Source organism: Bos javanicus, chromosome 10 (assembly GCF_032452875.1).
Source record: "Bos javanicus breed banteng chromosome 10, ARS-OSU_banteng_1.0, whole genome shotgun sequence".
Lineage (NCBI taxonomy): Eukaryota > Metazoa > Chordata > Mammalia > Artiodactyla > Bovidae > Bos > Bos javanicus.
Window position 1 is genome coordinate 50,634,130 of NC_083877.1, and position 23,464 is coordinate 50,657,593.

A 23,464-nucleotide genomic window follows, 5' to 3' on the forward strand; every position below is an offset into this window, starting at 1 on the left:
ACTTTTTCTGGAAATGCTGTTTTTAAAAATATGTAATATATGGTTAATTGCTTCTTCCAAAACTTTAAACATTAAGAGAAATTACATCAAAAGAAACAAGAGTCACCCAAAAAGCAGCTGCCCAACAAGTCAGAACTATTTTTTGCCTTGTTCCATTGTGGTTCCTGTCCATATGTTATTTTTGCATAGTTGTAAGCTATCATAGGTAGTGTCTTCTGCTTATGTTGCCACTCAACATTAACTGCATTGCCTTTGTGTTGCCACATAGTTTTCTATTCATTTTTTATGTCTGTGTTGAGAGTCCCTTGGACTGCAAGGAGATCCAACCAGTCCATTCTGAAGGAGATCAGCCCTGGGATTTCTTTGGAGGGAATGATGCTGAAGCTAAAACTCCAGTACTTTGGCCACCTCATGCGAAGAGTTGACTCATTGGAAAAGACTCTGATGCTGGGAGGGATTGGGGGCAGGAGGAGAAGGGGATGACAGAGGATGAGATGGCTGGATGGCATCACTGACTCTATGGACATGAGTCTGAGTGAACCCAGAAGTTGGTGATGGACAGGGAGGCCTGGTGTGCTGCAATTCATGGGGTCACGAAGAGTCGGACATGACTGGGCGACTGAACTGAACTGAATAGTATATGAGCTTCCCAGGTGGCGCTGGTGGTAAAGAACCACCTCCTGATGCAGGAGACATAAGAGATGTGGGTAGGCTGGTTGTACCATTATACTCTTGGACTTTCCAGTGTTCTTAAATGTTCACGTTATTTACAACATTATAAAATGGAGTTTCATTGTTGATAAAACCTGTGCTTCAAATGAGTGAGAGTGCATGTTTTGACCTTGGATCTAGGGTATAAATCCTCTGATCACATGGGCCATTTGATCAGATAACTTCCTCATGGCACTGAAATATGCCTGTGAGTGAGCATGGCTTCTGTAATCGGCATGACACATCATCCCAGGCTCACTGGCTTTCTACTTGCCGCCATATCTTATGAAATACCAGTTTGGTTTCCGTTACTCATGTGACCTGGAAGTCAGGAACTGAATATTAGGATGCTGAATGAGTTTGTTGATGGAGTTAGACCTTTAGAGGGCCTCACAGAGGATGGTTCTCTCATTCTTTCCCATAATCTCTCTAATTAAACATATATTAGTCCAAAGAAATTCAAACACAAAAAATGTCTTTTGAACTCACAGCACCCTCAATTTTTCATACTTAATTTCATCATTATTTTACACAATACAAAGTTTTTCCTCCAATTAGTTCTATCATGGTAACACAAAGGCCACTGTAGAGAGATGAGAAATCTGACTGACTTAAGCTTGTTTTGAATTGAGGTTGTCATCGATTCAAGGGGATTTTGAAGGAAGAAATGGGGTTTTTGAAGATCTGACTCTATGGTGCTAACAAAAGGCTTTCCCCATAGAGTAAGGCCACCAAGCGGAAGCAGTCTTTGTTATGCAGGATGTGATTAATATTACCTCATCATTTAATTTTAGAACTTGAAAATAAAGTTGCTTGCATCAGTTCTCAGTTCATGGCACATGGTTTGAAACCTGAGCATATCTACTTTTTTTTTTTTTTAATTAAGAAGAAATACAGGATTACTAAAAGTTTAGAAAATAATGAACTGAAAGAAGTCTCCCAGGATATCTTTTCCTTTACCAACCTCTGCTAATCTTTTGTGGTTCTAGTTCTAGCCTTTTTTGTTTTTTTAGTGTGGTTTTTTTCTTTACAGTTTTTACATATAATTTGAATCTGATTTGCTTCACGTAGCGTTGCTTTGTGTGCTTGATTCCCCCTCGCCCCTCATGTTTACAGTCTTGCTGTCAGTTGTAATCTGTTTAGTCTATCCTTCTGATGTTCTTTAATGTCCTAATCATGTCTTCTGTTATTGGGCATTTAGAATGCTGGACGGTCTCTCCCATCACAGTGGTGATGATCAGGCCCCCAGCCCACACACCATGCTAATAGTGATCATACAAGTCACAGAGGTAACCTGATCCTGCTATGATTTCACTGTGATTAAATCACTGGTTGTGATTTAGTCTTAACCAGTTCAGTGATTTTTTTTTTTTTTAAACCGAGTTCCTTTTTACCAGTTTTCTTCTAGAGTTTTATTTGGGGGCGGGGAGTCTTTTCAGAGGAGAGGGAGCTGGTCATGAGCCACTTCATAGGTGAGTCTTTTTGTCTTTCTTTCTTTAGTGGTGAAAGTGGTGCTGGAAAGACAGTGGCTGCCAAATACATCATGAGTTACATCTCCAGGGTGTCTGGGGGAGGCCCCAAAGTCCAGGTGAGTTGGTGCTGTGGCCCATTTTGAGACTTGGTGCTGGGCCAGAGGACAGGGCTCCGTTTGCTGTTTGAAAAAGATTTTTTCTTCCGCAGAGAAGACACTGGTTTTATAACCAAGAAATTTGAAATCTGCAGAGAAACAGCATATTATGAGATGGAGATGCCTGCTGTATAATTAATATTGTATACAGTCTAGGAAAAGGTCACAAATCCAAAAGGAAAATAAACACAGGTCATAAAAGCCATCTCACAGAAAAGGAAATATAAGTGACTCATAAAATGCATGGCTTCCCTTGTGGCTCCCCTGGTGAAGAATCCACCTGCAGTGCGGGAGACCTGGGTTCAGTCCCTGGGTTGGAAAGATCCTCTGCAGAAGGGAAAGGCTACCCACTCCAGTATGCTGGACTGGAGAATTCCGTGGACTGTATAGTCCATGGGTTTGCAAAGAGTCAGACACGACTAAGTGACTTTCATTCACTCAGAACATGAAAATGTGTTCATCCCCATGATAGTAAGAGAAATGCAAATTAAAACTACATTGAAAACTGTTTCTTAACTGTCAGAATAACACATTTTTTCTAGTGTTTAAAACACTCTGTTGTTAAAAATATAGGCGCATTGGCCCTCTCACACATTACTAGTGGGAACATGAACCAGTACACTTCTGTGGGGCACATGTCAGCAAAGTTTTTCAAATCTATAAGCAAACACCCTTGACTCACCAGTTCTGCTTGGGAGAATTTATCCTTTAGGTGTCTTGAAATGTATGCAAAATGATACATGTATAAAGTTCTTTGATGTGGCATTTTTTGATGATGGAGAAGACTAGAAACATATTCATCAGTTGGTGACTGGGGAAATAATTTGTGGTTCATAATAGACTAGAATATTATGCAACCATAAAAATGAAGCTTCATGTACTGAAAAGGATTGATCTCCAAGATATATCATGAATTTCAAAAAGCAAAGCTCTGAATGTTGTATACAATGTGCTACCATTTGAAGAAAAAAGAGCATGTATTTATAAAACATTTGTTTAGATATGTATAGCATAGCTCCAGAGGGATACACATGAAATTGGTAACAGTGAGTTCTTCAGGAGGAAACTGGGAGACTAGGGAAGAGGGATTTCTCCATGTAGACCCTTGTGAACCTTTTATTTTTTACTTTATTGATAGGTAAGAGGTGGGTTTATTTAGAAAGATATATACTCCATAGGCAGCATGCTGGCCATCTCAGAAAGCGAGAGTGGCTGTGAACCTTTGATTTTTGAACCATGTGAATACATCTCCAATTTTAAAAATTTGCAAAGTTTTTAAAATACAGAAAGGAAAGAAAAAATAAAGAAGGATTAGAGTATTAATGGAAAACATTAGGAGAAGGGGGGAAACCCTGAAGAATGAGGACACGGGAGAGGGATAAAGAAAAGGATGGGCTTCCCTTGTAGCTCAGACAGCAAAGAATCTGCCTGCAATGCAGGAGGCCCGGGTTTGATCCCTGTGTCGGGAAGATCCCCTGGAGAAGGGAATGGCAACCCACTCCGGTATTCTTACCTGGTGAATTCCGTGGACAGACCACGGGGTCGCAAAGAGTTGGACATGACTGATCCACTAACACACGTAGTCTGGCAGAGAAGGGGCAGATCCAAGAGGACAGTGTGAAGACGGGTAGATGCAGCCTCATCTGCCTTTAGTTTTACTCACTGTGGTATTGAAAGCAGCATAAGCAGGGCTGGGGAAGCCTATCCCCAGAGAGCAGTGGGTGATGGTGATGAAGGCTAAGGTCGACAGGAACTGCCCAAACTCGCAGTGCTCATCACTTGCTCAGACCTCTGGGAACTTTTTTTTTTAATTAGAAATTATGATCCAGGGTAGATTTCACCCTGAAGATTAATTTTTTACTTGGAATCATTTAATATGATGTTATTGCCATCGTCAGCTGTAGACTTTGAAAAGACATTGGAATTCTTTTCCTTATGGCTTTGTCTACTAAATCAATAGTGTTCCATTCTGTCCTGGGGGATCAGAATGCTTCAGGCAGAGGTCAGTATTCCTTACGTAGAGTAGAAAGGTCTTAGAGTGGCCTCCTTTACCAAATGAAAGGAAAATCTAGAGCAGCACTGTCCAATAGAAAGATGGTGGGTGTCACATGCATAATTTTAAATTTTTGAGTAGTCACATAAAAAAAGTGAAAAGCATATGAAATTAACTTTTAAAATATATTTCGGTTAACCCACTATATCCCAATACTATTTCAGCCTGTAATTACTAATGAATTAATGAGATGCTCTACATTTTTTTGCATCCTAAACCTTTGGACTCCACTGTGTGTTCTGCACTTACAGCACATCCCAGTTGGGATTGGCCATGTTGCATGGGCTCAGCAGCTTCCATGTTGGACAGCGAGTGCAACTTTAGGACTTAAATTGATGTGGTCCAGTCCATATGCTTTTCTCCATTTGTGTGGCCATACCCTGTCTCTAGAAGATGGACCTGGAGCAAGCTCTTTTAATTTGCTCTTTCTTTTTTCCCCCTGTATACTTACCACATGCCACGAAATTCTGTTGGCCATCCTGAAAGTGGATGGATGGATAGATGGATGAATAGATAGATGGATACGTGCAAAAGATTTTCAGTTTAAAAGTCAGTCATTAAAGAGGGAAAGAGACAAAGAAGAGCTTTTATTTTTTTCTGTCCCTACAAGAAAGTGAAGTGTTGGTAAATGGTGTAGGGATGTTTGGCCAGCAAACAACAAATACAGAAGATTAACGAAAACCCACAAAGTCAAAATTATTTTACGAACAAAAGCAAATTTCATATAAATCCATGAGTTTTTAAAGGAAAATAGGCTGCTTAGAAATATCTTTCTAAACTCTGAAATGGATTCCATGGAGGAACCACCCAAAATTTGCTCTCTGTGCCCATTGCTAATGACATGTGGCCAGTGGATGGAATTCCAGTTCTCGTTGATCTTCAGAATGTTCAGGGGGTGCCAGAGAAGCACTTTGGCTGTTGCAGAATCAATCAGTGGTTAGTGCCTTCATCTCGTCCGATTTGCTATGGATGACGACCTAGTGGCCCGACTGCAGACATTTAATGTTGATCTTTCTCTTCCTGTTTTCCTATGAGGACAATGATACAGAACTCTTGGCTTGAAATTAGTCAGTAGCTAAAGAGCACAAGCCAAAGGCTTGTTATTTCTGGAACATGTTTAACCATAGCATGTGAATAATTAGAAGTACAAGGAATGACTCACTGGTTCAAAACCTTCTCCAACATCAACTCGTATCTGTTGAGCTGTCTTGCCCATGGGGTGTTTTGTACTTTTCAGCCTGACACTGAATTGGGGTATGTGAAAACCAAATTGTTCCCCTCCAATAGGCCAGGAATTGTTCCACCCAATCCAGTGTGGATCCTTGTTGCTCAAATGGGGCTCTATACAGACAAAATCAGCAACACCAGGAACACCAGGGCTAGAAACATGGACTCTTGGGCCCCACCTCAGACCTACTGAGTCAGTATTTGCATTTTGACGTGATTTCTAGGTGATTCAGACACATGAAAATTTGGGAAGCACAGGTCTGTTTGTCTGTAATGTTGTTAGGGGAGGAGAAACTATTTCATTTCCCTCAAGGTAACTCTCATTTGCAGTGAAGAGGGGGATGCAGTAGGTGAGGACAGAAGTTGAGTAGAGCAGGAGTCGTGATGATTAAGAATCTGGTCAGAAGACAAGAAGATACCCCTTCTTCTTATGTTCCCCGATATACCAGGGAGCACAGCATAAAGCTGCACCATCCAATCTGGAAACCCAGTCTGGGAACATTCATAGATCCTGATTTGTGGTGGCACCCTGGCTGCAGGGAATCCTGCATCAAGCCAGGGGAGCTGGAAGACATGACCATACCAACAGGGCCAGGTCTGTTGAGAGGAAAGAGTAAATCCTCCGGAAATCCCAGGGACTTGGATTTGAGTCCTCTCACCCTCACCATATTCAGGAACCAGGTCCTCGGGCAAGTCTAGCCTTTCACTGCCGGGTAGGTGTTTGCGTCTTCCTAACTTTGGTCTTTCTGCTGTAACAGCACGTCAAGGACATCATCCTGCAGTCCAACCCGCTGCTGGAGGCCTTCGGGAATGCCAAGACGGTCCGGAACAACAACTCCAGCCGATTTGTGAGTTTCTTTCCTGTGATAGAGAGTGCCACCTGATTGATGTTGTTGACATTCCTGATTTAAGTTCTGTGTCCCCAAGGAAATAGGGGTTTTTCACACATTATCAGGAGGCTGCCTTTTTGAGCTTTTTTTACTTTTCTCTAGTGGTGAACTGTCTGGCTTCAATTCACCCTTTGACTCAAGTTCTTTTTGAGCCTTGGGGATATAAATAAGATAATTTTTGAAGCCAGTTCTCAACTCAAGTTGCCTTCCTAAGGAAAGTGGAAATGTCAGCTTTGGTCTTGGAGAAGTTTCTTTGCTTTGGGCACTGGACAAAAGGCCTTCTTTCCCAACTGAAGAACCCAGGAGACTAGATCCCAGGTCTTGTCATCTTGTTTTGCTTTGTAGATGTGTGGACCCTGGAGGGGGAACTTTGATCTGGCACCTTAGAGAGAAACTTCTTCCTGTCTGTCGGCCAGAGGGAGCTGACTGCTTACCCTACCCTTCTTGGCCTTGTGTGTGTGTGTTTGGCATGTTCTTGTAACATAATGACATGCCAGAATGACTGACCTTAGCCTACATGTTGCTCCTAACTGGCCTGCTTACCGAAAGTAATGAAAATATCAGCCGAATGCCTTGAATGCCTAGTTAGACATTTTTCTGTCTGAGTGTCTCCCGAGGGGGTGAACTGGAAGGCTGGCAAGGATGAATATGAATATATTCCCTTTGACAAAAAGCCACGTTTACAGAGAAGTGAATGTTTGCTCAGTAGCTTTGATTTATGTAGATTTTGTATCTTATCTCAACCATAGATTATGTCTGGCAGTAAAGCACTTAGGGAACCATCTGTGATGTGGATTCTGTTCCATTTTAAAATAAATAAGTGAGAATTTTGGAGAAAAGCAATTTCTTTTTTATCCTTCTGTTTTAGAAGGAAGCTTCTATTTCCAAGAGAATTCTTACTCAGTTTTCATGGAGTAATTGTTAAGCTCCCTGGTGAGTTTTATCTGTCAGAATTGCCCTTCCTTTCCTCACTGTTTAATACTATTTGAACTATTCACTCATTTGTTCTTCTCTAATTTTTCTGTTCAATGCCAGGGCTATGTTATCTTGAAGTTTCTAGGTAATGAAACAGGAAAAAAGATGTGAATGAATTTTTCACTGGATCTTTTCTTCCCTGATTGTCAATCTCAATCTGCCTTTTATAAGGATTTGAGCAAATTTAACTCTCTAGCTACCCAACTTCCTTCTTTTGCCTTCCTTACTGAGCAGAAAAGTAACCAAATCAATATTTCCTTTGATAGTTCCAATATAAATTATTCTTTTGTCTTTGGACAAGGAGGCTATAGCAGTCAGTTTTTGTAAAGAAAAGCAGAAATACCCAGAATTTATTATTTTTCTGATAACAGAATTTCGTACAACCTTGATAGAATGGTGGGAAAAGCGTACAGAAAGGCAGTACACACACACACACACACACACAGATACACACATATGCACATGGGCATACTCATAGCAGAATCTGATGGGGCATCAAAAGATGTGCTCATTAGTAATGAGAGAAATGTAAATTAAAACCATATACATTTTTGGTCTCTCAGATGGTGAAACATTAAGGAGGAAGACACTATTTGTTAAAGACTGACATCTTCTCTCAGGAGAGCAATTTGGCAGTTCTTATCAAAGTTTAAAATGCTCATTGTCTTTGACCCAGCAATACTTTTAGGTTATAATATCCATGTTCCCTGTTAATAGTAATTTATTTTAAAATATATCCATAATATATTATTAATTTTTTTGAAAAGGTTATAGGACAATATTTATAATATGGTCCCATTTTTATTTTAAAATGCACATTTATATAAAGCATAATTAAGGTATCTGCAAATCGATGTTTGAATATACTATTACAGTGATTAGTAGGAGGAGGTAGAAGTGCTTCAGGGTGGGATTATGGGTAATTTTACTTCGCATGGACTTGCAGTGGGAATCATCAAAATTCATCTATTTCCACTTACAAATCTTTTCAAGTTTCAAGAACTGTATTATGAAATATTTCAAACACTATTTTAAAATAAAACAGTGAACGTTGAGGTACCCAGTACCTAATTTAAGAAGTAAAACATTACCAAGAACTGAGGTTTCTTTTCATTTATGAATTAAAGTATCATATCCTCTCTTTATATAGTTTCCTCCTTCCCTCAGGCTGCTTACAACAAAACTAAACTTTTTGATCTCTCATTATGGATTTTTGCCTTTTAAATTACAATTTTGAGTTGTGTATAAGCATTCCTATTACATTAGAGCAGTGATTCTCAAACTTGGCCACATATGAAAAACACCCAGGTGGACTTCCCTGGTGGTCCGATGATTAAGAATCCACCTGCCAGTGCAGGGGACATGGGTTTGATCCTAGATCTGGGAAGATCTCACATGCCGCAGAGCAACTGAGCCCATGTACCACAACTCCTGAGCCTGTGCTCTACAGCTCAGGAGCCACAGCCACTGAAGTCCACACACCCTAGAACCTGTGCTCCCCAACAGGAGAAGTCATTGCAATGAGAAGCCCTTGCATCGCTGCAGGAGAGTAGCTCACGCAGCAGTGACGATCCAGCACAGTCAAAAAACAAACCAGCTAGACCTCTTACAGCTACTCATGTCTGGGTGCCAGTCCCTGCAGCTGATTTACTTGTCTGGAATGGCATCGGGCAGTATTTCTTAGAGGCTCCCAGGATCTTTCTAGTGGGCAGCCAAGGTTGTGAACCATTAACAAAAGGACTTGAGAGTTTGCCATTTACCAAATCTGCCCTTTGTGGCTTTGACATCCTGTTTTGTTTCATCTCTGTCCCTAGATTGATAGGGAATGGGGTGGTGTGGTGGGGTTGGACGCAAATGGACACTGAATTATTCCCTGCAGAAATAACACGCCCAAAGGGAAGGATGGAGAAGGATGGCCACGGAAGGAAGCACGAGGGGTCTTGTTGAGCAGACTTTGTCGTGAACCACTGTGGTTTGGATAGCAGTCGTTTGTGGTCCTCCTCTATGTCTGCTGCTTCGGGATGTTTGTCTTGGGGTTTATTTTTAGGAGAGGGAGAGGAAAGAGTCAGCAGATTAAGACAAATAGACAATTAGACTGTGGATTTCTTTTGTAGCTTTTTTGATAGCCAGAATCGACATTAACTTAGCAGGAGCATAGCAGTACTAGGTGCTATCCACAGGAGGAAAAACACGCAGTGTGTTTTTCTTCTCCTTAGTGAGTTAATGGTTCTGGTCGGAGACTTGTGGCTTGGCAGGCTTCATCCCTGAGATGGTGGACTTCATCAGCATACACATTTAAAAAATATTAAATGCGAATGCAGTTAGGCTGGGCATGCTCTCCAGTCTGATCCTAGGTCACACCACTCCCTAAAACCCACATTCTCATCTTTTTCTTCATTTAAATATACACTCCTGGACCCTTCTGAGGACTGAAAAGAAACTAAATTGTAGTTTAAAAAAAATTATTTACTTAACAAATGTGGACACCTTTGCAGCTACAGTCCAGGGTTTTATTCTCTTTTGTTCCCTATTAGCAGTCATTTAAAAGGAAATGTTAACAAGAACAACAGTGACAAAAATCCCCACACCCTCAGCTAGCTGGAAAGAACTTATAAAAGTATTTTTATTTCATGTTAGCATATTAGATGCTCCTGGGATAAAAAGAAATTGCTTTTGCTCAAAGCCATGAAAATAAGTCTCTCAGAGGGAAAATTTGATTCCTTTGAAAGAGGCTGGCGGAGTTCACTCTTGTTAGATCAAGGGGACCATGTGATTTTTCTGTCCTATTCTTTACAGCTTCTGGTTTAGCAGACAAGCTCCTACTAAGGGAAAAGGGGAAGGAATATAGTGAGTGTATCCATATTTAGTCGGGTTAGAATGATACAGAATTGTGTGATTGGACAAAGGCACAGGTTATTGTCTGATAGGAAACAGTGAGGAAGTCTAGACCAGAACTGGGAATAATTCAGAACATATCTTTCATTAATGAATTTCCTTGAATTATATGCTGTATCCCAAGCCGTTTGGAACATCATGTTTTTGTTCACTGACCATTAAAGGAAGTCCCTAATTTTCTTGCAGGGAAAATACTTTGAAATCCAGTTCAGTCCAGGTGGGGAACCAGATGGTGGAAAGATCTCCAACTTCCTTCTGGAAAAATCTAGGGTGGTGATGAGGAACCCTGGCGAGCGGAGTTTTCACATATTTTACCAGGTTTTCCTTTATATTATTTCTTTCCTACTTCTCTATTCCTTCTCCACATTTAAAATGTTCTTCTCTTGGTACTCAGGTCCTCAGGGTGAGATAGTCTAGTCTGGCCAGCCCTTGAGTCTTTATTAATGCAGGATATGCAAGTCATGTGCGAAAGAACTGTGAGGATGCCCTTACCTGCAGGCAGAATAAGGTCTAGCTAGGGTGAGAAGACAACAGTTTCCCTAAAGTAAAATATAAAGTGTTGACGCACTTCAGAACAAAAGTAGGGATGTTTGATTCTTGGCTAAATAGGAGATCACGAGGGGAGATATAGCTGGGACAATAAGGAGAGCTTTTAAGGGGGCAGAAGATGGTGTGGAGGAGAGGTTGACTCAGGTTGAGTCAGATGGTCTGAACAAAGCAAGGAGGGAGGGATGGGGAGGTGGGGAGATGGGAGAGATGGAGGCAGGGGACAGGTAAGCTAGTGAATGAGCCAGGCTCCAGCCGGATTGCAAGGGTAGAGGTCTCCAAAAGGTGAACTGTGGGAAGAAAGACTTGAAAAAAGACTTGAGGTACTTCTTGCCATGTCAAAAAGTTTTGGCTTAGGCTCTCAGAAGCCATGGAGAGTTTGGGGTTAGAGCAGTCGGCCGGATGCTTTTAAATTATGTTCCAGGCTTCAGCAATCATTTGTTTCAACTATTTTTTAAATATTTTTTAATGATTATTGATTTTTATTGGAATATAATTGTTTTGAATGTTTTTTAAGTGTTTGAAAGTGTAATGATACCGTAAACAATTTTTTTAACGTATGGATTTTTGTATTATTACTTTATATACTGGGGACCCACATTAGATTTTCTTTGAAGAATCGGCTGCAACTGTTAGGTTTTTTCGGTGTTTTTTTTTTTTTTTTAATTTTTTGTTAGAGTTTGATGATGATTCAATTTGAAGGAAGTTAAGCTATGTTGCAGAGAAGGCAATGGCACCCCACTCCAGTACTCTTGCTTGGAAAATCCCATGGATGGAGGAGCCTGTTAGGCTGCAGTCCATGGGGTCGCTAAGAGTCGGACACGACTGAGCGACTTCACTTTCACTTTTCACTTTCATGCATTGGAGAAGGAAATGGCAGCCCACTGCAGTGTTCTTGCCTGGAGAATCCCAGGGACAGGGGAGCCTGGTGGGCTGCCATCTATGGGGTCGCACAGAGTCAGACACGACTGAAGTGACTTAGCATAGCATAGCATAAGCTATGTTGATTGCTCCCATTTCAGTCTTTTCAATTCCATAGACATGTTAGGTGGTGGCAAACAATTCTTCTGGTTAGAATCTATTGGTTTAAAATATCTATAAATGACCAAAAGCTTCTGTCAATTCAGTAATGCTTTTAATTGTATTAATCAAAGCACCACGTACAGGTCTTTGAAAAGTAATTTTATGTCTCACACACACTATATTATTTATTGAGCACTGGACAGAAGTTCATAATTATTTCCCGGATGCTGTACTCTAAATGCCAGCCCTACCCCCCTTCAGAATCCTCTGCCCACAAGTTGGAAAACCCCAGCCTAGAGACTGGGGAAGTGATGAGTTCAGGGTAAGACAGAGTTTAAGATTCTGACATAAAAGTGATAGTCGAAGCTGTGAAATAGGTGAGACTCCTGTGGGAGTGAATGTGGAGAGAAAAACCATGCCCATTTAGGACTTGGGGACCTGGAGACCACCTGTGGGATGAGGGAGGCATTGAGGACCCAGGAAAGTAGTCAGAGATCCTGCAGTGTCATCAAAGCCAGGGGAAGCTTGGGGGTGCAGGGCAGGATCACTTATTCAGAGCTTGAGGGAGAAGCATGAGGCAAGGGCCTGGGGACCAAGCAAGGCCTGGCGGCTTCAGCCACTGGAAAGCAGCCATGAGGGCTTTTCCATCAGAATGGTGACGGGGAGGAAGACACCAGTTGAGGAAGGAGATTCTGTAGCTTGAAGGGTTTCAGAGTCAAGGAAAAGCTTCTAAAGAAGACAAAGAAGCATGTGACTGTAGGTTGGAGAGAAAGAAAGGGATGTTTGAACCTTCAGGTGAAGGGAGTACATGATGTGGGTGGGGAGAAGACTGAGACAGAGATGAAGAAGTTCTTCCTTAGCAAAAACCAAACCAAACCAAAAGAAAAAGGAAGAGTGGTACAAACAAATTTTAAGGAGATAGAGGGAAAACTAAGGGAACCTGATGTAATAGGATGACCAAGAACTTCTCCATAAAGGAGATGAGGTTCCCTGTTTTAAGGGTGTGAAGCTGGGATGACATGAGGAACTAAACCAAGATGAAGAAGTGTGGATGGGGGTGGGGGCCAGTGGTGGCTGGCGCTGGCTTGCATGGACTCTGTGCATTTCTTCCTTCAGTGGCATTTCTTGGTAGTTTGAAGTATTTACACCACCAAAGTTAGCAGTTGCTACACATTCATTCCCCACCCCCACCTCAAGAATGGATTGTCCAGGAGTTCCCTCGTGGTCCAGTGGTAAAGAATGCATGTGCCCGTGCAGGGAACACAGGTTTGATCCCTGGTCCAGGAGGATTCCCCATGCTGTGGGGCAGCCAGGCCCGTGGTGCCACAAACACGGAGCCCATGCTCTGCAACAGGAGAAATCACCACAATGAGAAGCCCAGGCACCACAGCCAGATGGTAGGTCTGCACTTGCTGCAACTAGAGAGACCCACATAGCATAGCCAGGAAAAGAGAGAGAATGGATTGTTGAACATTTTCTCGCACATCTATAGGATGCTTGCTCAGAACTAAGGTAGATACCAGAGATAGAACAGAAAGCCAAGGGACAGGACACCAGCATGGGGGACCTGAGGCTGTACATGAATATGCACCGTGCTGTGAGAAGCATGGAGAGTCCAGCTGCCCTTTACAAAGGCTTGTGCATTGACTCACATTGTTGTACAGCAAAAGCTGACATAAGGTTGTAAAATAAATATATTCCGATTAAGAAAATAAAAAATAAGGGTTTGACTCCACCAAAAGTAAAAAAAGAGCCATGTGCAAGTTGAGCAGGAACAAAGTAGTGATAATCTGGCTTGCTTTCCACTGTTCCAAGGGATCTCACCAGTATAACTGCACAGTTTGATGTATCAGATAAGGGAAAATTCTCAGCCCTTGCAGGTCTAATCAGACTTAAGAACTAGAATTTGCAAAGATGATTTGGGGCTACTACACAGAGAGCAGATATTCTGAAGCCCCTTCGTATTTTTGAGACCAGAAGCTTCCATCCATTTAGGAATCAGGGGTAGAAGGTCTGATCACCTGACTCCAGGGGTGGTGGGTGGTAGTGGGACCCATGTGGTACCTTTGCCTGATCCATAGGCTCCACCACACACATGCCACTTTCTCTTGCTCCAGCTCATTGAGGGCGCCTCCCCAGAGCAGAAGCATGGCCTGGGCATCACCACCATGGACTATTATTACTACCTGAGCCTCTCGGGGTCTTACACAGTGGATGGCATCGATGACAAGAAGGATTTTCAGGAAACTCTGGTAAGTGCTGGTACAGGCCAGGCATGATCTGACATCTAGACCAGGCGTTGTCTATGGCAGAAAGGGCAGGGGAGGTGAACAAAGCAAAGAGCAGCCTGAAATATCACCTCTTTCTGCTGGAAGCCCTCCATTTCTTAAAACACAGGTGTAAACACCCTTAAATAGCCATCGGCCCAGTTGCCAGAGGAGCACTTAATGATTAAACATGGGTAATAAAAAAGTTCATCATTTCCCCTCTCTAGGTGTTCTGATTCACATAAAAACTAGTTTCAGTAATGCATTTACCATACCTGTTTGCCGAAAGCTTAGAGTTGTTGAGCTGTTTCCTTACAAAAACAAACCAAAAATTATTATCTTAATCAGGTTTAAAGGGACTTCCCTTGTTGTCCAGTGGCTAAAACTCCAGGCACCCAATGCAGGAAGCCCAGGTTCAATCCCTGGTCAGGGAACTACATCCCACATGCCACAACTAAGACCCGATACAGCCAAATAAATATTTAAAAAAAAAAAAATCAGGTTTAGGAATCTTAGAACACCTTCAGTCTCATCTCCACCTCAGTATTTACAGGTCAGAGGGCAAGCCTTACTCCATTCTTTTCACACTGTGTGTACGTTATGGTACACACTGAATTCAGGTAGATTATTGAAGGTTCACATCCTTGGGAAACAACTTACTAACTCAGTCAATCTAGAACTTTCTGGAGACTTCCCTCGTGGTCCAGTGGTTAAGACTCCATGCTTCCACTGCAGGGGGCACATGTTTAAAACCTGGTCAGGGAACGAAGAGCTCACATGCCGTGTGGTGTTGTCAAAAGAAATTTTAAAAATAAAAAATAGAGCCTTCTAGAGGTGGACTACTCACCCATTTAGCCTCAAGGAGCTGCATCACCACTGCCCTTTAAGTCAGATACCAGCCTGGCTCATGCCTCAGCCTGGATCCAAAACCAAGTGGGAAAACTGAATGGGCAATTGGAGGTACAGTTTCAGGTGGCAAGGGGGCTGGCATTTGTGCTTGAAAGGGGCAGACTGTGTCCCAGGTGTCCGGAAAGAATGTGGCATCAAGGGGCCACGTGGCCTCGGGAGGTGGGAGAGAACTTGCAGACAGGCCTGCAGCGGTCTTAGAAAAGAGCCCCCTTAAGATACAGGTATCTAAGACTCAGGCCTGTCATCTCCTTTTATTTTAATTTAATGGATCTCAGAAACAAAGCTCTTATAATGATTCTTTTATTTGGTTTTCCTGGAATTTTTCAAGATCCTTTTGCAAGTACAATTTATTCTCAGCCCTCCCAATGAAGAGAAAAGTCTGTGAGAGTTTGGAGTGGCTGGAAAGCAGACTGGTGCCCTTAGAGGGAGACGGTGGCAACAAGGAGAAAATTAAGAGATAAGAACAGACTTGTTGACTAGGCAGCTGCCTCTGCATCTGAATATCTTTCCTCCAGAGCCTTCTCGCATGTATTTCTAGACGATTACATGGGCTCCCCTGTGGCTCAGTGATAAAGAATCTGCCTGCAGTGCAGAAGACGTGGGTTCAATCCCTGGGTCGGGAAAATCCCCTGGAGAAGGAAATGGCAACCCACTCCAGTATTCCTGCCTAGAGAATCCCAGGGACTGAGGAGCCTGGTGGGTTACAGTCCATGGAGTCACAGAAGAGTTGGGCATGACTGAATGACCAAACCACAAAAAAGAAATTTCAAGACTGAACTGCCTTTCCAGCACCGTGTTGAGACTTGAATGTGTGAGAGGGCATTGGCCAGTGAAAATGTCTTATGGTGACTTCCAGCTGCCATCACGGACTAAGCCATGTGTAACTGCACAACCCCATCCAAGCTTTGGTTTCTTTCTGATGTGCTTCCATAGCTAGTGACTGACTTGTCTGGGTCGTTTCTCTCCCCTCTTCCAGCACGCCATGAACGTGATTGGGATCTTTGCGGAGGAGCAGGCGCTGGTACTACAGATAGTGGCGGGGATTCTCCACCTGGGAAACATCAGCTTCAAGGAAGTTGGCAATTACGCAGCCGTGGAGAGTGAAGAGTGTGAGTGGTTTGGGCACACGGTTGCCAAATGAGGGGATACAGTGTTTAGTTCCAATCAGAAGAACTCACCACTTTCCTGTGCTTTGGGTTTTTGGGGGGAAGAGAGGCTGAGAAGACTGGCGTATCTTGCTGGGGCAGAACTGAAAGGTCTCATGAGAGTCTGTGCCTCTTCTCTGCACCCACACTAGGGACCCTGATGAAGCTGTGCTGGTTTATCTTTAACCTTGGGGAAACCTGGCAGAATTGTACATGTAGGTTTAAAAATCAAGCTATACTTTAATGAGAATTAGAATTGTCTCCTACTACAAATCTTTTCTATAACGGATCTTTAGGGTTGATATTCACCTGAAGTTTCTCTCAGGATGTAAGTAAATATGGATAGCTCACAGGTTCGTAAGTTGCCCCGTGGGTTGGATTAGACTGGGTTTCTGAAAACAAGGGGGAAAAAAATGGACACTGTTGTGTTGATCTTGCTGCTGATGTCTTTAATGGCCCCTCTGTAGCCGTCAGAAGACCTGAATGGTCGCTTCTACCCTTTGAGAAGGAATCCGGTGCTGCCTGCCGAGGCGCACTACTGGTTCTGTGAACACCGTGGTGCTACAGCCGCTGTGGCATGTGACTTCAGCCTGTTTGTCATCGGTCAGCTTTCCAGGCTGCTCTCAGAACCCACACATCCTTCAACCACCCAGGAAGATGTTTCCTCCTTTCTCAGCATTCTTCCAAGATGACAAATTTAGATGCCCAGTAATAAATAGTATCCTACTCATTGCTGACAGTGCAGTGAGGCTCTTTCCATTCCAAATAAGGTTCTTTTTTTATATTTTTGTTCTCTTTGGTGATAAAAGAGGGAAGTTCTGCTAACTTTAGATGTCTGTCTGATAAGGAGAAACATGAATTGTGTTTACCAGGGAAGGGAGTGGGGTGGAAAACAATAAATGCACAGGGTATCCATGAAGTCTAGAAGCACAACCAATAATAATGTGTTTTCATACTTTATGTGCTTTATCCTTCACATTTAACAAATGCATGTATGTGTCCAGGAGGGTCGTGAACACTTGCCTTTCAACACTGACCTTTCTGATTTCTTGACAGTTTCTGTAGACGTACACTGGAATTCTCTTGCTTTCTTCAATGGTACAATCCTTTACTGACCCTTTAGGCTGGAGGAAAAGGTCATGGCTTTGACACAGCAAGTATTTTCCTGGATGCTTGAGCCAAGAAGCCTCCTCAGCCAACTGGGTAAAACCCAGGATTGGCAACTGTCATGAGATCCCCTGATTGAAAGTGGTGTGGGGCTGTCTCCATCAGAAAAGGGCTATGCTTGAAGCCAAAGAGCTTTAACAGAGAAATAGGTCCTTCTCCCAGTCGTATTGTTTTCTTCCAGTTGGTAATACCTAACTGGTTCAGGGTAGTACACGATCACAGTTCTCACATCTACTCATTTGCTAGTCAGAATCCGCCTGCAGTGCGGAAGACCTGGGTTCAATCACTGGGTTGGGAAGATCCCCTGGAGAGGGGAAAGGCTACCCACTCCAGTATTCTGGCCTGGAGAATTCCATGGACTATGTAGTCTATGGGGTCAAAAAGAGTCAGACACAACTGAACGAATTTCACTTTCACTATTCCCCTCTGTAGTAGGAACCACTGTTTCCAATCTCTTGTATTCCTTTCAGGGGAACAGTGTGTTCCTAAGAAACTACTCATATCTCTTCTTTTTTTCCCTACTATTCTACATTAGTTGGAGTTTATAACATACTCTACAGTTGATTTTTCATTCCACATTGTCCCTTGGAGATTATTCTATAGCAATTCATTAAGAAGCTTCATTTAAAAAAATTTTTTTTTATTTTGTTTCATAGTTGATTTACAATGTGTTAGTTTCAAGTGTACCGCGAAGTGAGTCAGGTGTGCATATACATATATCCACTCTTTTTTAGATTCCTTTCCAGTACAGGTCATTACAGAGTGGAGTTCCCTGTGCTACACGTGGGTTCTGGTTGGTTCTGTCCGTGTAGTAGTGTGTATATGTCCATCCCAGTCTCCCAGTTGATCTCTCCCCCTCTCTATTCCCTGGTGACCGTAAGTTTGTCCTCTGTAACTCTGTTTCTAATTTTGTAATTTGTACCCTTTTTTTAAGATTCCATATACAAGCAATATCATATATTTGTCTTTCTCTGGCTGACTTATTTCACACAGTATGACAGTCTCCAGGTCCATCCACATTGCTGAAAATGAGGAAACCCCATCCTTCTCAAAGCTGCATTAGCATTTCACTGCCTGACTGTGCTTTAGTTTGTTGAGCCAATCATCTGTTGATGGACATAAAGATGGTTTCCTGTTACTCTTCCAATTACTTAAAATGGATAACCTGGTTTGTGTTATCGTTCTCATATTTGACTTTAATATATGGAATACATTTATAGAGGGAAGGCTTAGCCAATGTTTTTATAAAGGAAGAAAGCAGACTTTTCCTAGCTATTGTAGAAAAAAAAAATTGTTAAGACTTTGATCACAACTGGTCTACTAAAGCAGAATATTAAATATAAATTAGCTTCAGAACTTTGTTGAAGGAAATAAAAATACTCCTTAAGTAACCACAGGAGTGAAGTGAGAGCTCCTTCTTTGCCTTGTTATGAGTGGGTAGAAAGCATAGAAGCTCAACACCCAAGATGGATAAACCACATTTACTTTGCCATTTCTTTTAAATTTGTAACAGGGAGTTTTGTTTTGTTACATCTTTTTGGTTTCTCTATATTCCCTATGCTTAAATGGAAAAATTCAATCCGACTTTGCTTTACACTTGAATGCAGTAGTAGAAATCTGTCCTCATTATCAAAATGTGCTAAAACATTCTTTTCTAGTGGGCTCTTTTATGCCCTGCATAATTCTGTTTAACTCTACCAGAGTTACATCAGCATTTTTAAAATTAATCAGTGCTTTCTCCTTGCTCTCTCCTTCCCCACCCATTCCCCCAGCCTCTGAACTTCTAAACTGCCGCTCCTATCCAGCCATTCTTGCATACACCTTCATAGAAATTCACAGCTGGAGTCAAGTCAATGTGAGCAGCCCTACAGTTTTAGCACCAGGGCAGCCATTGAAGAAGACACTGTACTTAAAAAACATGGCATGGATTTTTTGGAAAAGCAAGTACTAGATTTCCTCTCTAGACGTCTTAGCTGTTTCCCTAAGCTTGTGACTCTGATTCTTGGCCAAAACTCCCTGCCTTGTTTTTCGAGTGCCTGGGGCCCTTCACTTTTGCCCTCTTCTACTTAAGAGATAGGAGGCCTGGAAGGATATTGTTTCCTTGTCAGTCTTGTCGATTTCATCTCAAGGACCCAGGGACTTTTGCCATATTGTTTTATTTCTTTAGCTGTGGCCATAATGGTAATGCCAGAAACATTGCTACCAACCATTTTAACTGTGTCCCTAGTTTAGCATGGCTGGGGACTTGGGAGAAGCCCATGTTCATCTACATGCTGTCTTCCTGGTGAGAGTGATAATAATCAACACTGTAGTTTCTCCTTAATGAAGGTCTTCTCGGTGTCAGACACTTTGGTGAGTGTCTTTTGATTCTCACGCAAAGCTGCACATGTGATTTACAGGCATCTTATGTCCTTGTTCTGTGCAAGGTAATTTTCATTTTGGCAGAAGACACATCCAGATTCCTAAACATATGTGTGGTGAAACTAAACTTAAAAGAAACTGGCCATTGGCAAATTAGTGTGTTTAATTTTGTTCACATGCCCTTTGAAAAATGAAGCCCCTCCCTGTCAGAGCATTTCTATGGAACAGTCACATAGATGATAAATACCTTGTTCTGGCATTGCCCTTTTTCAAAATGCTTTCACTGACTTCATCTCATTGGAAGATATATACTGAGAAATGTTAGCCTGTTACATTCCATTGCCATCTGTGAAATTCAAACAGGTTATCTTTATTGGGAGCTTTATGATTTTTGAGCATTATCATAAGGTCTTTAATAAAAGTCCCTTTATCAGAGAATTTTGGCAAAACTTTATGCAGAAAAGAGAAGTCATATCCAAGTCGAGAATTTTGATTTGTGTTCATAAAAATCTTTCATTCATACTGGAAAAAAATCTGAGCATTCTTTCGTGTCCAGGGATCTCATGCTTGTCATTTATTCATATTAGAGTATTTTGACCAAAAAGTCAAGAAAACCTGTTTGTATCCTGGGCCCCCTCTTGAAACAATTTGCTGAGCCCTGAGAACCTCACCTTTTCTATCTGAAGACCACAAGCTGTGCCAACTGCATGTCCTTAGTGTGGGGTGTTTAATCTGTGATGTGACTACTACAATCCCCTCCATTGCTTGTATAGTGCCCCAGGGAGATCTGGTAACATCTGTCTCTAGAAGCCATCCAGCCCCCTTTGACTCCAGACCAAATATCCCCTACCATTCAACTCCACCATTAGAATTTATCCTAATCTTCTGATCGCCTTCCTTGGCCTTCATCTCAGCCAGCGCTCACCTCAGCTGTGTCTGCCCTACCCAGCGTCCTTGGCTTTGCACAGCCCACTCCCCTCTCTCCCTCTTCTTTCTTCCTCTGCATTTGTACACACTCTGTTCAGCCTTTTAGCCCCTCCCCTTCCCCCCACCAAATCCCACATCTTCCTTGACCACCCCAGCAAACAGTAATCTCTCACTGTCCTAAGTTCCTCCAGGACTTTATTGTCTGTCCCTGTCACATACTCAGCTTTTTGTAGGCTTCTTTATTTAGTAAACTATCTTTGCCCCATCTAAATTGTCTTCAAGATTTCTTAAGTATTTTATATTCTGTCCTCTGTCTTTAGTACCCCAACACATGGTATTGAGTACTTACTCAATAACTATGTGATTTGTTATCATTATAAGTTTGATGATATCAGGTGCTTCAAGCTGGGAATGATGATTCTATGAAAACACTGTACCAAAAAGGAAGAAAAACAGTATTTGGAGCCAAAAAAAATGTTGCTTCATTTAGTTCCTTCCAGGCTGTCTTGCTGCAGACTTGGAAAGATGTCCATTTGAGGCATTTGGCTGTGATCTCAGTAGGGGGGATTGATTTGCCACCCTTCTTGGATCACTGATTTGTATAATTGAAAGTCTTGGTCGTCATAGGAATTGACTCATGTAATAGAAAAATTGGGGAAAATTAAAGTGGATGGATGTGTGTGAGGTTTCTGATAAGCAGTCTTCATTACAGTGAAGGATCTTGGAGGCTCATGGTGGTTGGTATCTTGCATGTGTACACACACATGTCTTTGTGTATTTGTGAGAGGAATTGTTAAAAATCTGAAAGACAGTCATGTTTTGTTTTGTTTTGTATAGTTTTGGCTTTTCCTGCCTATCTCCTGGGGATCAACCAGGACCGGTTGAAAGAAAAGCTCACAAGCCGGCAGATGGACAGCAAGTGGGGAGGCAAGTCGGAGTCTATCAACGTGACCCTCAACGTAGAGCAAGCCTGTTACACCAGGGACGCACTTGCCAAGGCCCTGCATTCCCGGGTCTTTGATTTCTTGGTAGATGTAAGTAAACACAGATTGACATTGTCGGGGCTTCATATTCTGATGTCATGTAAAGAGTAAAACATCTCAGAGCTTTGTTTTCACGTTTTGGCTCATTCCTTATGTGATCATCACTTCACTCCTCCATGTTTTATCCTCACACTGGAACCATTTTTTACTTTTCCACTTTTACTTCTAGTATTGTCCAGCAAAACTCTAATATGGTAACAGCTGCTTGTGGACCAAATATTTAGTAAAGCCAGAACTACAGACCAGAAAAAGAGGAGGCCCACTGTCGTAAATCTTTCAGCTTAACGGTTTGGAATTTTGTATTTGTCATCTATTGTTATGTTACAAATTAACCCAAAACTTAGTGGCTTAAAATAGTAAGCATTTATTTTTTCACAGTTTCTATGGGTCAGCTGTTTGGAGGTGATTTAGTTTGGTGGTTCTGACTCAGGGATGAGGGAGCAAAAAGATGCTGATTAGAACTACAAGGCTTAAAAAAAAAAAAAAAAAAGAACTACAAGGCTTGACGAGGGTTGGAGAATCTGGTTCCAAGGTGGCGTCTTTATATGGCTGTTGGCAGGATGCTTCAGTTCCTTGCTACATGGGCATCTTTTTTGGAGCTGCTTGAATATCCTCACAACATGGCAGTTGATTTCCCCTAGACTGAGTAAGAGAAAGAGCAAGGAAGAAGCTGCAAAGATTTTGATGTCCTAGTCTTGGCCTCAAATATTGCCACTCTGTCAGCTTCTGTTCATTAGAAACAAGTCACTAAGGACAGCCCACAGTTAAGAGCAGAGGATTTAATTTCCAATTTTGGGGGGAGAAGAATGTCAAAGACTTTTTGGATATATTTTTTGAACTACCACAGACTTTTAAAATAATGGTGTAACCATACAGATATTACATCTAAATATGCATATACATGCATATTTATATATGTATATAACTTATAGATTCTGAAAATTAGTCTCTCAGCACTGTCACTGCCAGTGACAGTCTGTGTTAATCCCTGTAGCTTGTAAATGGTTAGAATAATAATAGCAAGCACTTAGATAGCACTTACTAAATGCCAGATACTGGTCTAAGTCTTTTAGAAAAAGAATAATTCTTACAATAACTCTGTGACTTAGGTATTATTATCTCTATTAAACATATAAGCTAACTCTGAGGCACAGAGAGGTTCAGGAACTTCCCCAAGGTCACACCACTATTAAGTGATAAACCTAGGAATTAAACCCAGGTAATTTGGGCTTCCCTGGTGGCTCCGAGGTTAAAGCATCTGCCTGCAATGCAGGAGACCTAAGTTCGATCCCTGGGTCGGGAAGATCCCTTGGAGAAGGAAGTGGCAACCCACTCCAGTATTCTTGCCTGGAGAATCCCATGGACAGAGAAGCCTGGTAGGCTACAGTCCACGGGGTCGCAAAAAATCAGACACGACTGAGTGACTTCAGTTTTAAGTTTCAGTTTGGCAGAGCTCCAGCTATTTTACTCCTCTACCTTTTATATATTCCAGCCAGAAAGAACCCCAGGGGAATCCCAGTCAGGGGACAATAGGCTGGCCATTAGATCTAGAAAGTCTGTGTTTCACTCCAGGCAGCATCTATAAGGCTTAAAGTATTGTTGGGTGTGTTTGCTGCTGCTGCTACTGCTAAGTCACTTCAGTCGTGTCCAACTCTGTGCGACCCCATAGACGGCAGCCCATCAGGCTCCACCGTCCCT

At 42.1% G+C, this 23,464-nt stretch overlaps 1 protein-coding gene across 1 annotated transcript in view; it reads left to right on the forward strand.

The window, feature by feature from the left end:
* Positions 1 to 23,464, forward strand: part of MYO1E (myosin IE) — a 220,568-nt gene that overhangs the window by 129,712 nt on the left and 67,392 nt on the right. Inside the window, exons 5-10 of the mRNA XM_061431138.1 lie at positions 2,212 to 2,299; positions 6,377 to 6,466; positions 10,565 to 10,696; positions 14,065 to 14,199; positions 16,100 to 16,232; positions 21,561 to 21,757. Of these exons, the coding sequence (XP_061287122.1) occupies positions 2,212 to 2,299; positions 6,377 to 6,466; positions 10,565 to 10,696; positions 14,065 to 14,199; positions 16,100 to 16,232; positions 21,561 to 21,757 (775 nt within the window). The remainder of the gene's footprint in view (positions 1 to 2,211; positions 2,300 to 6,376; positions 6,467 to 10,564; positions 10,697 to 14,064; positions 14,200 to 16,099; positions 16,233 to 21,560; positions 21,758 to 23,464) is intronic.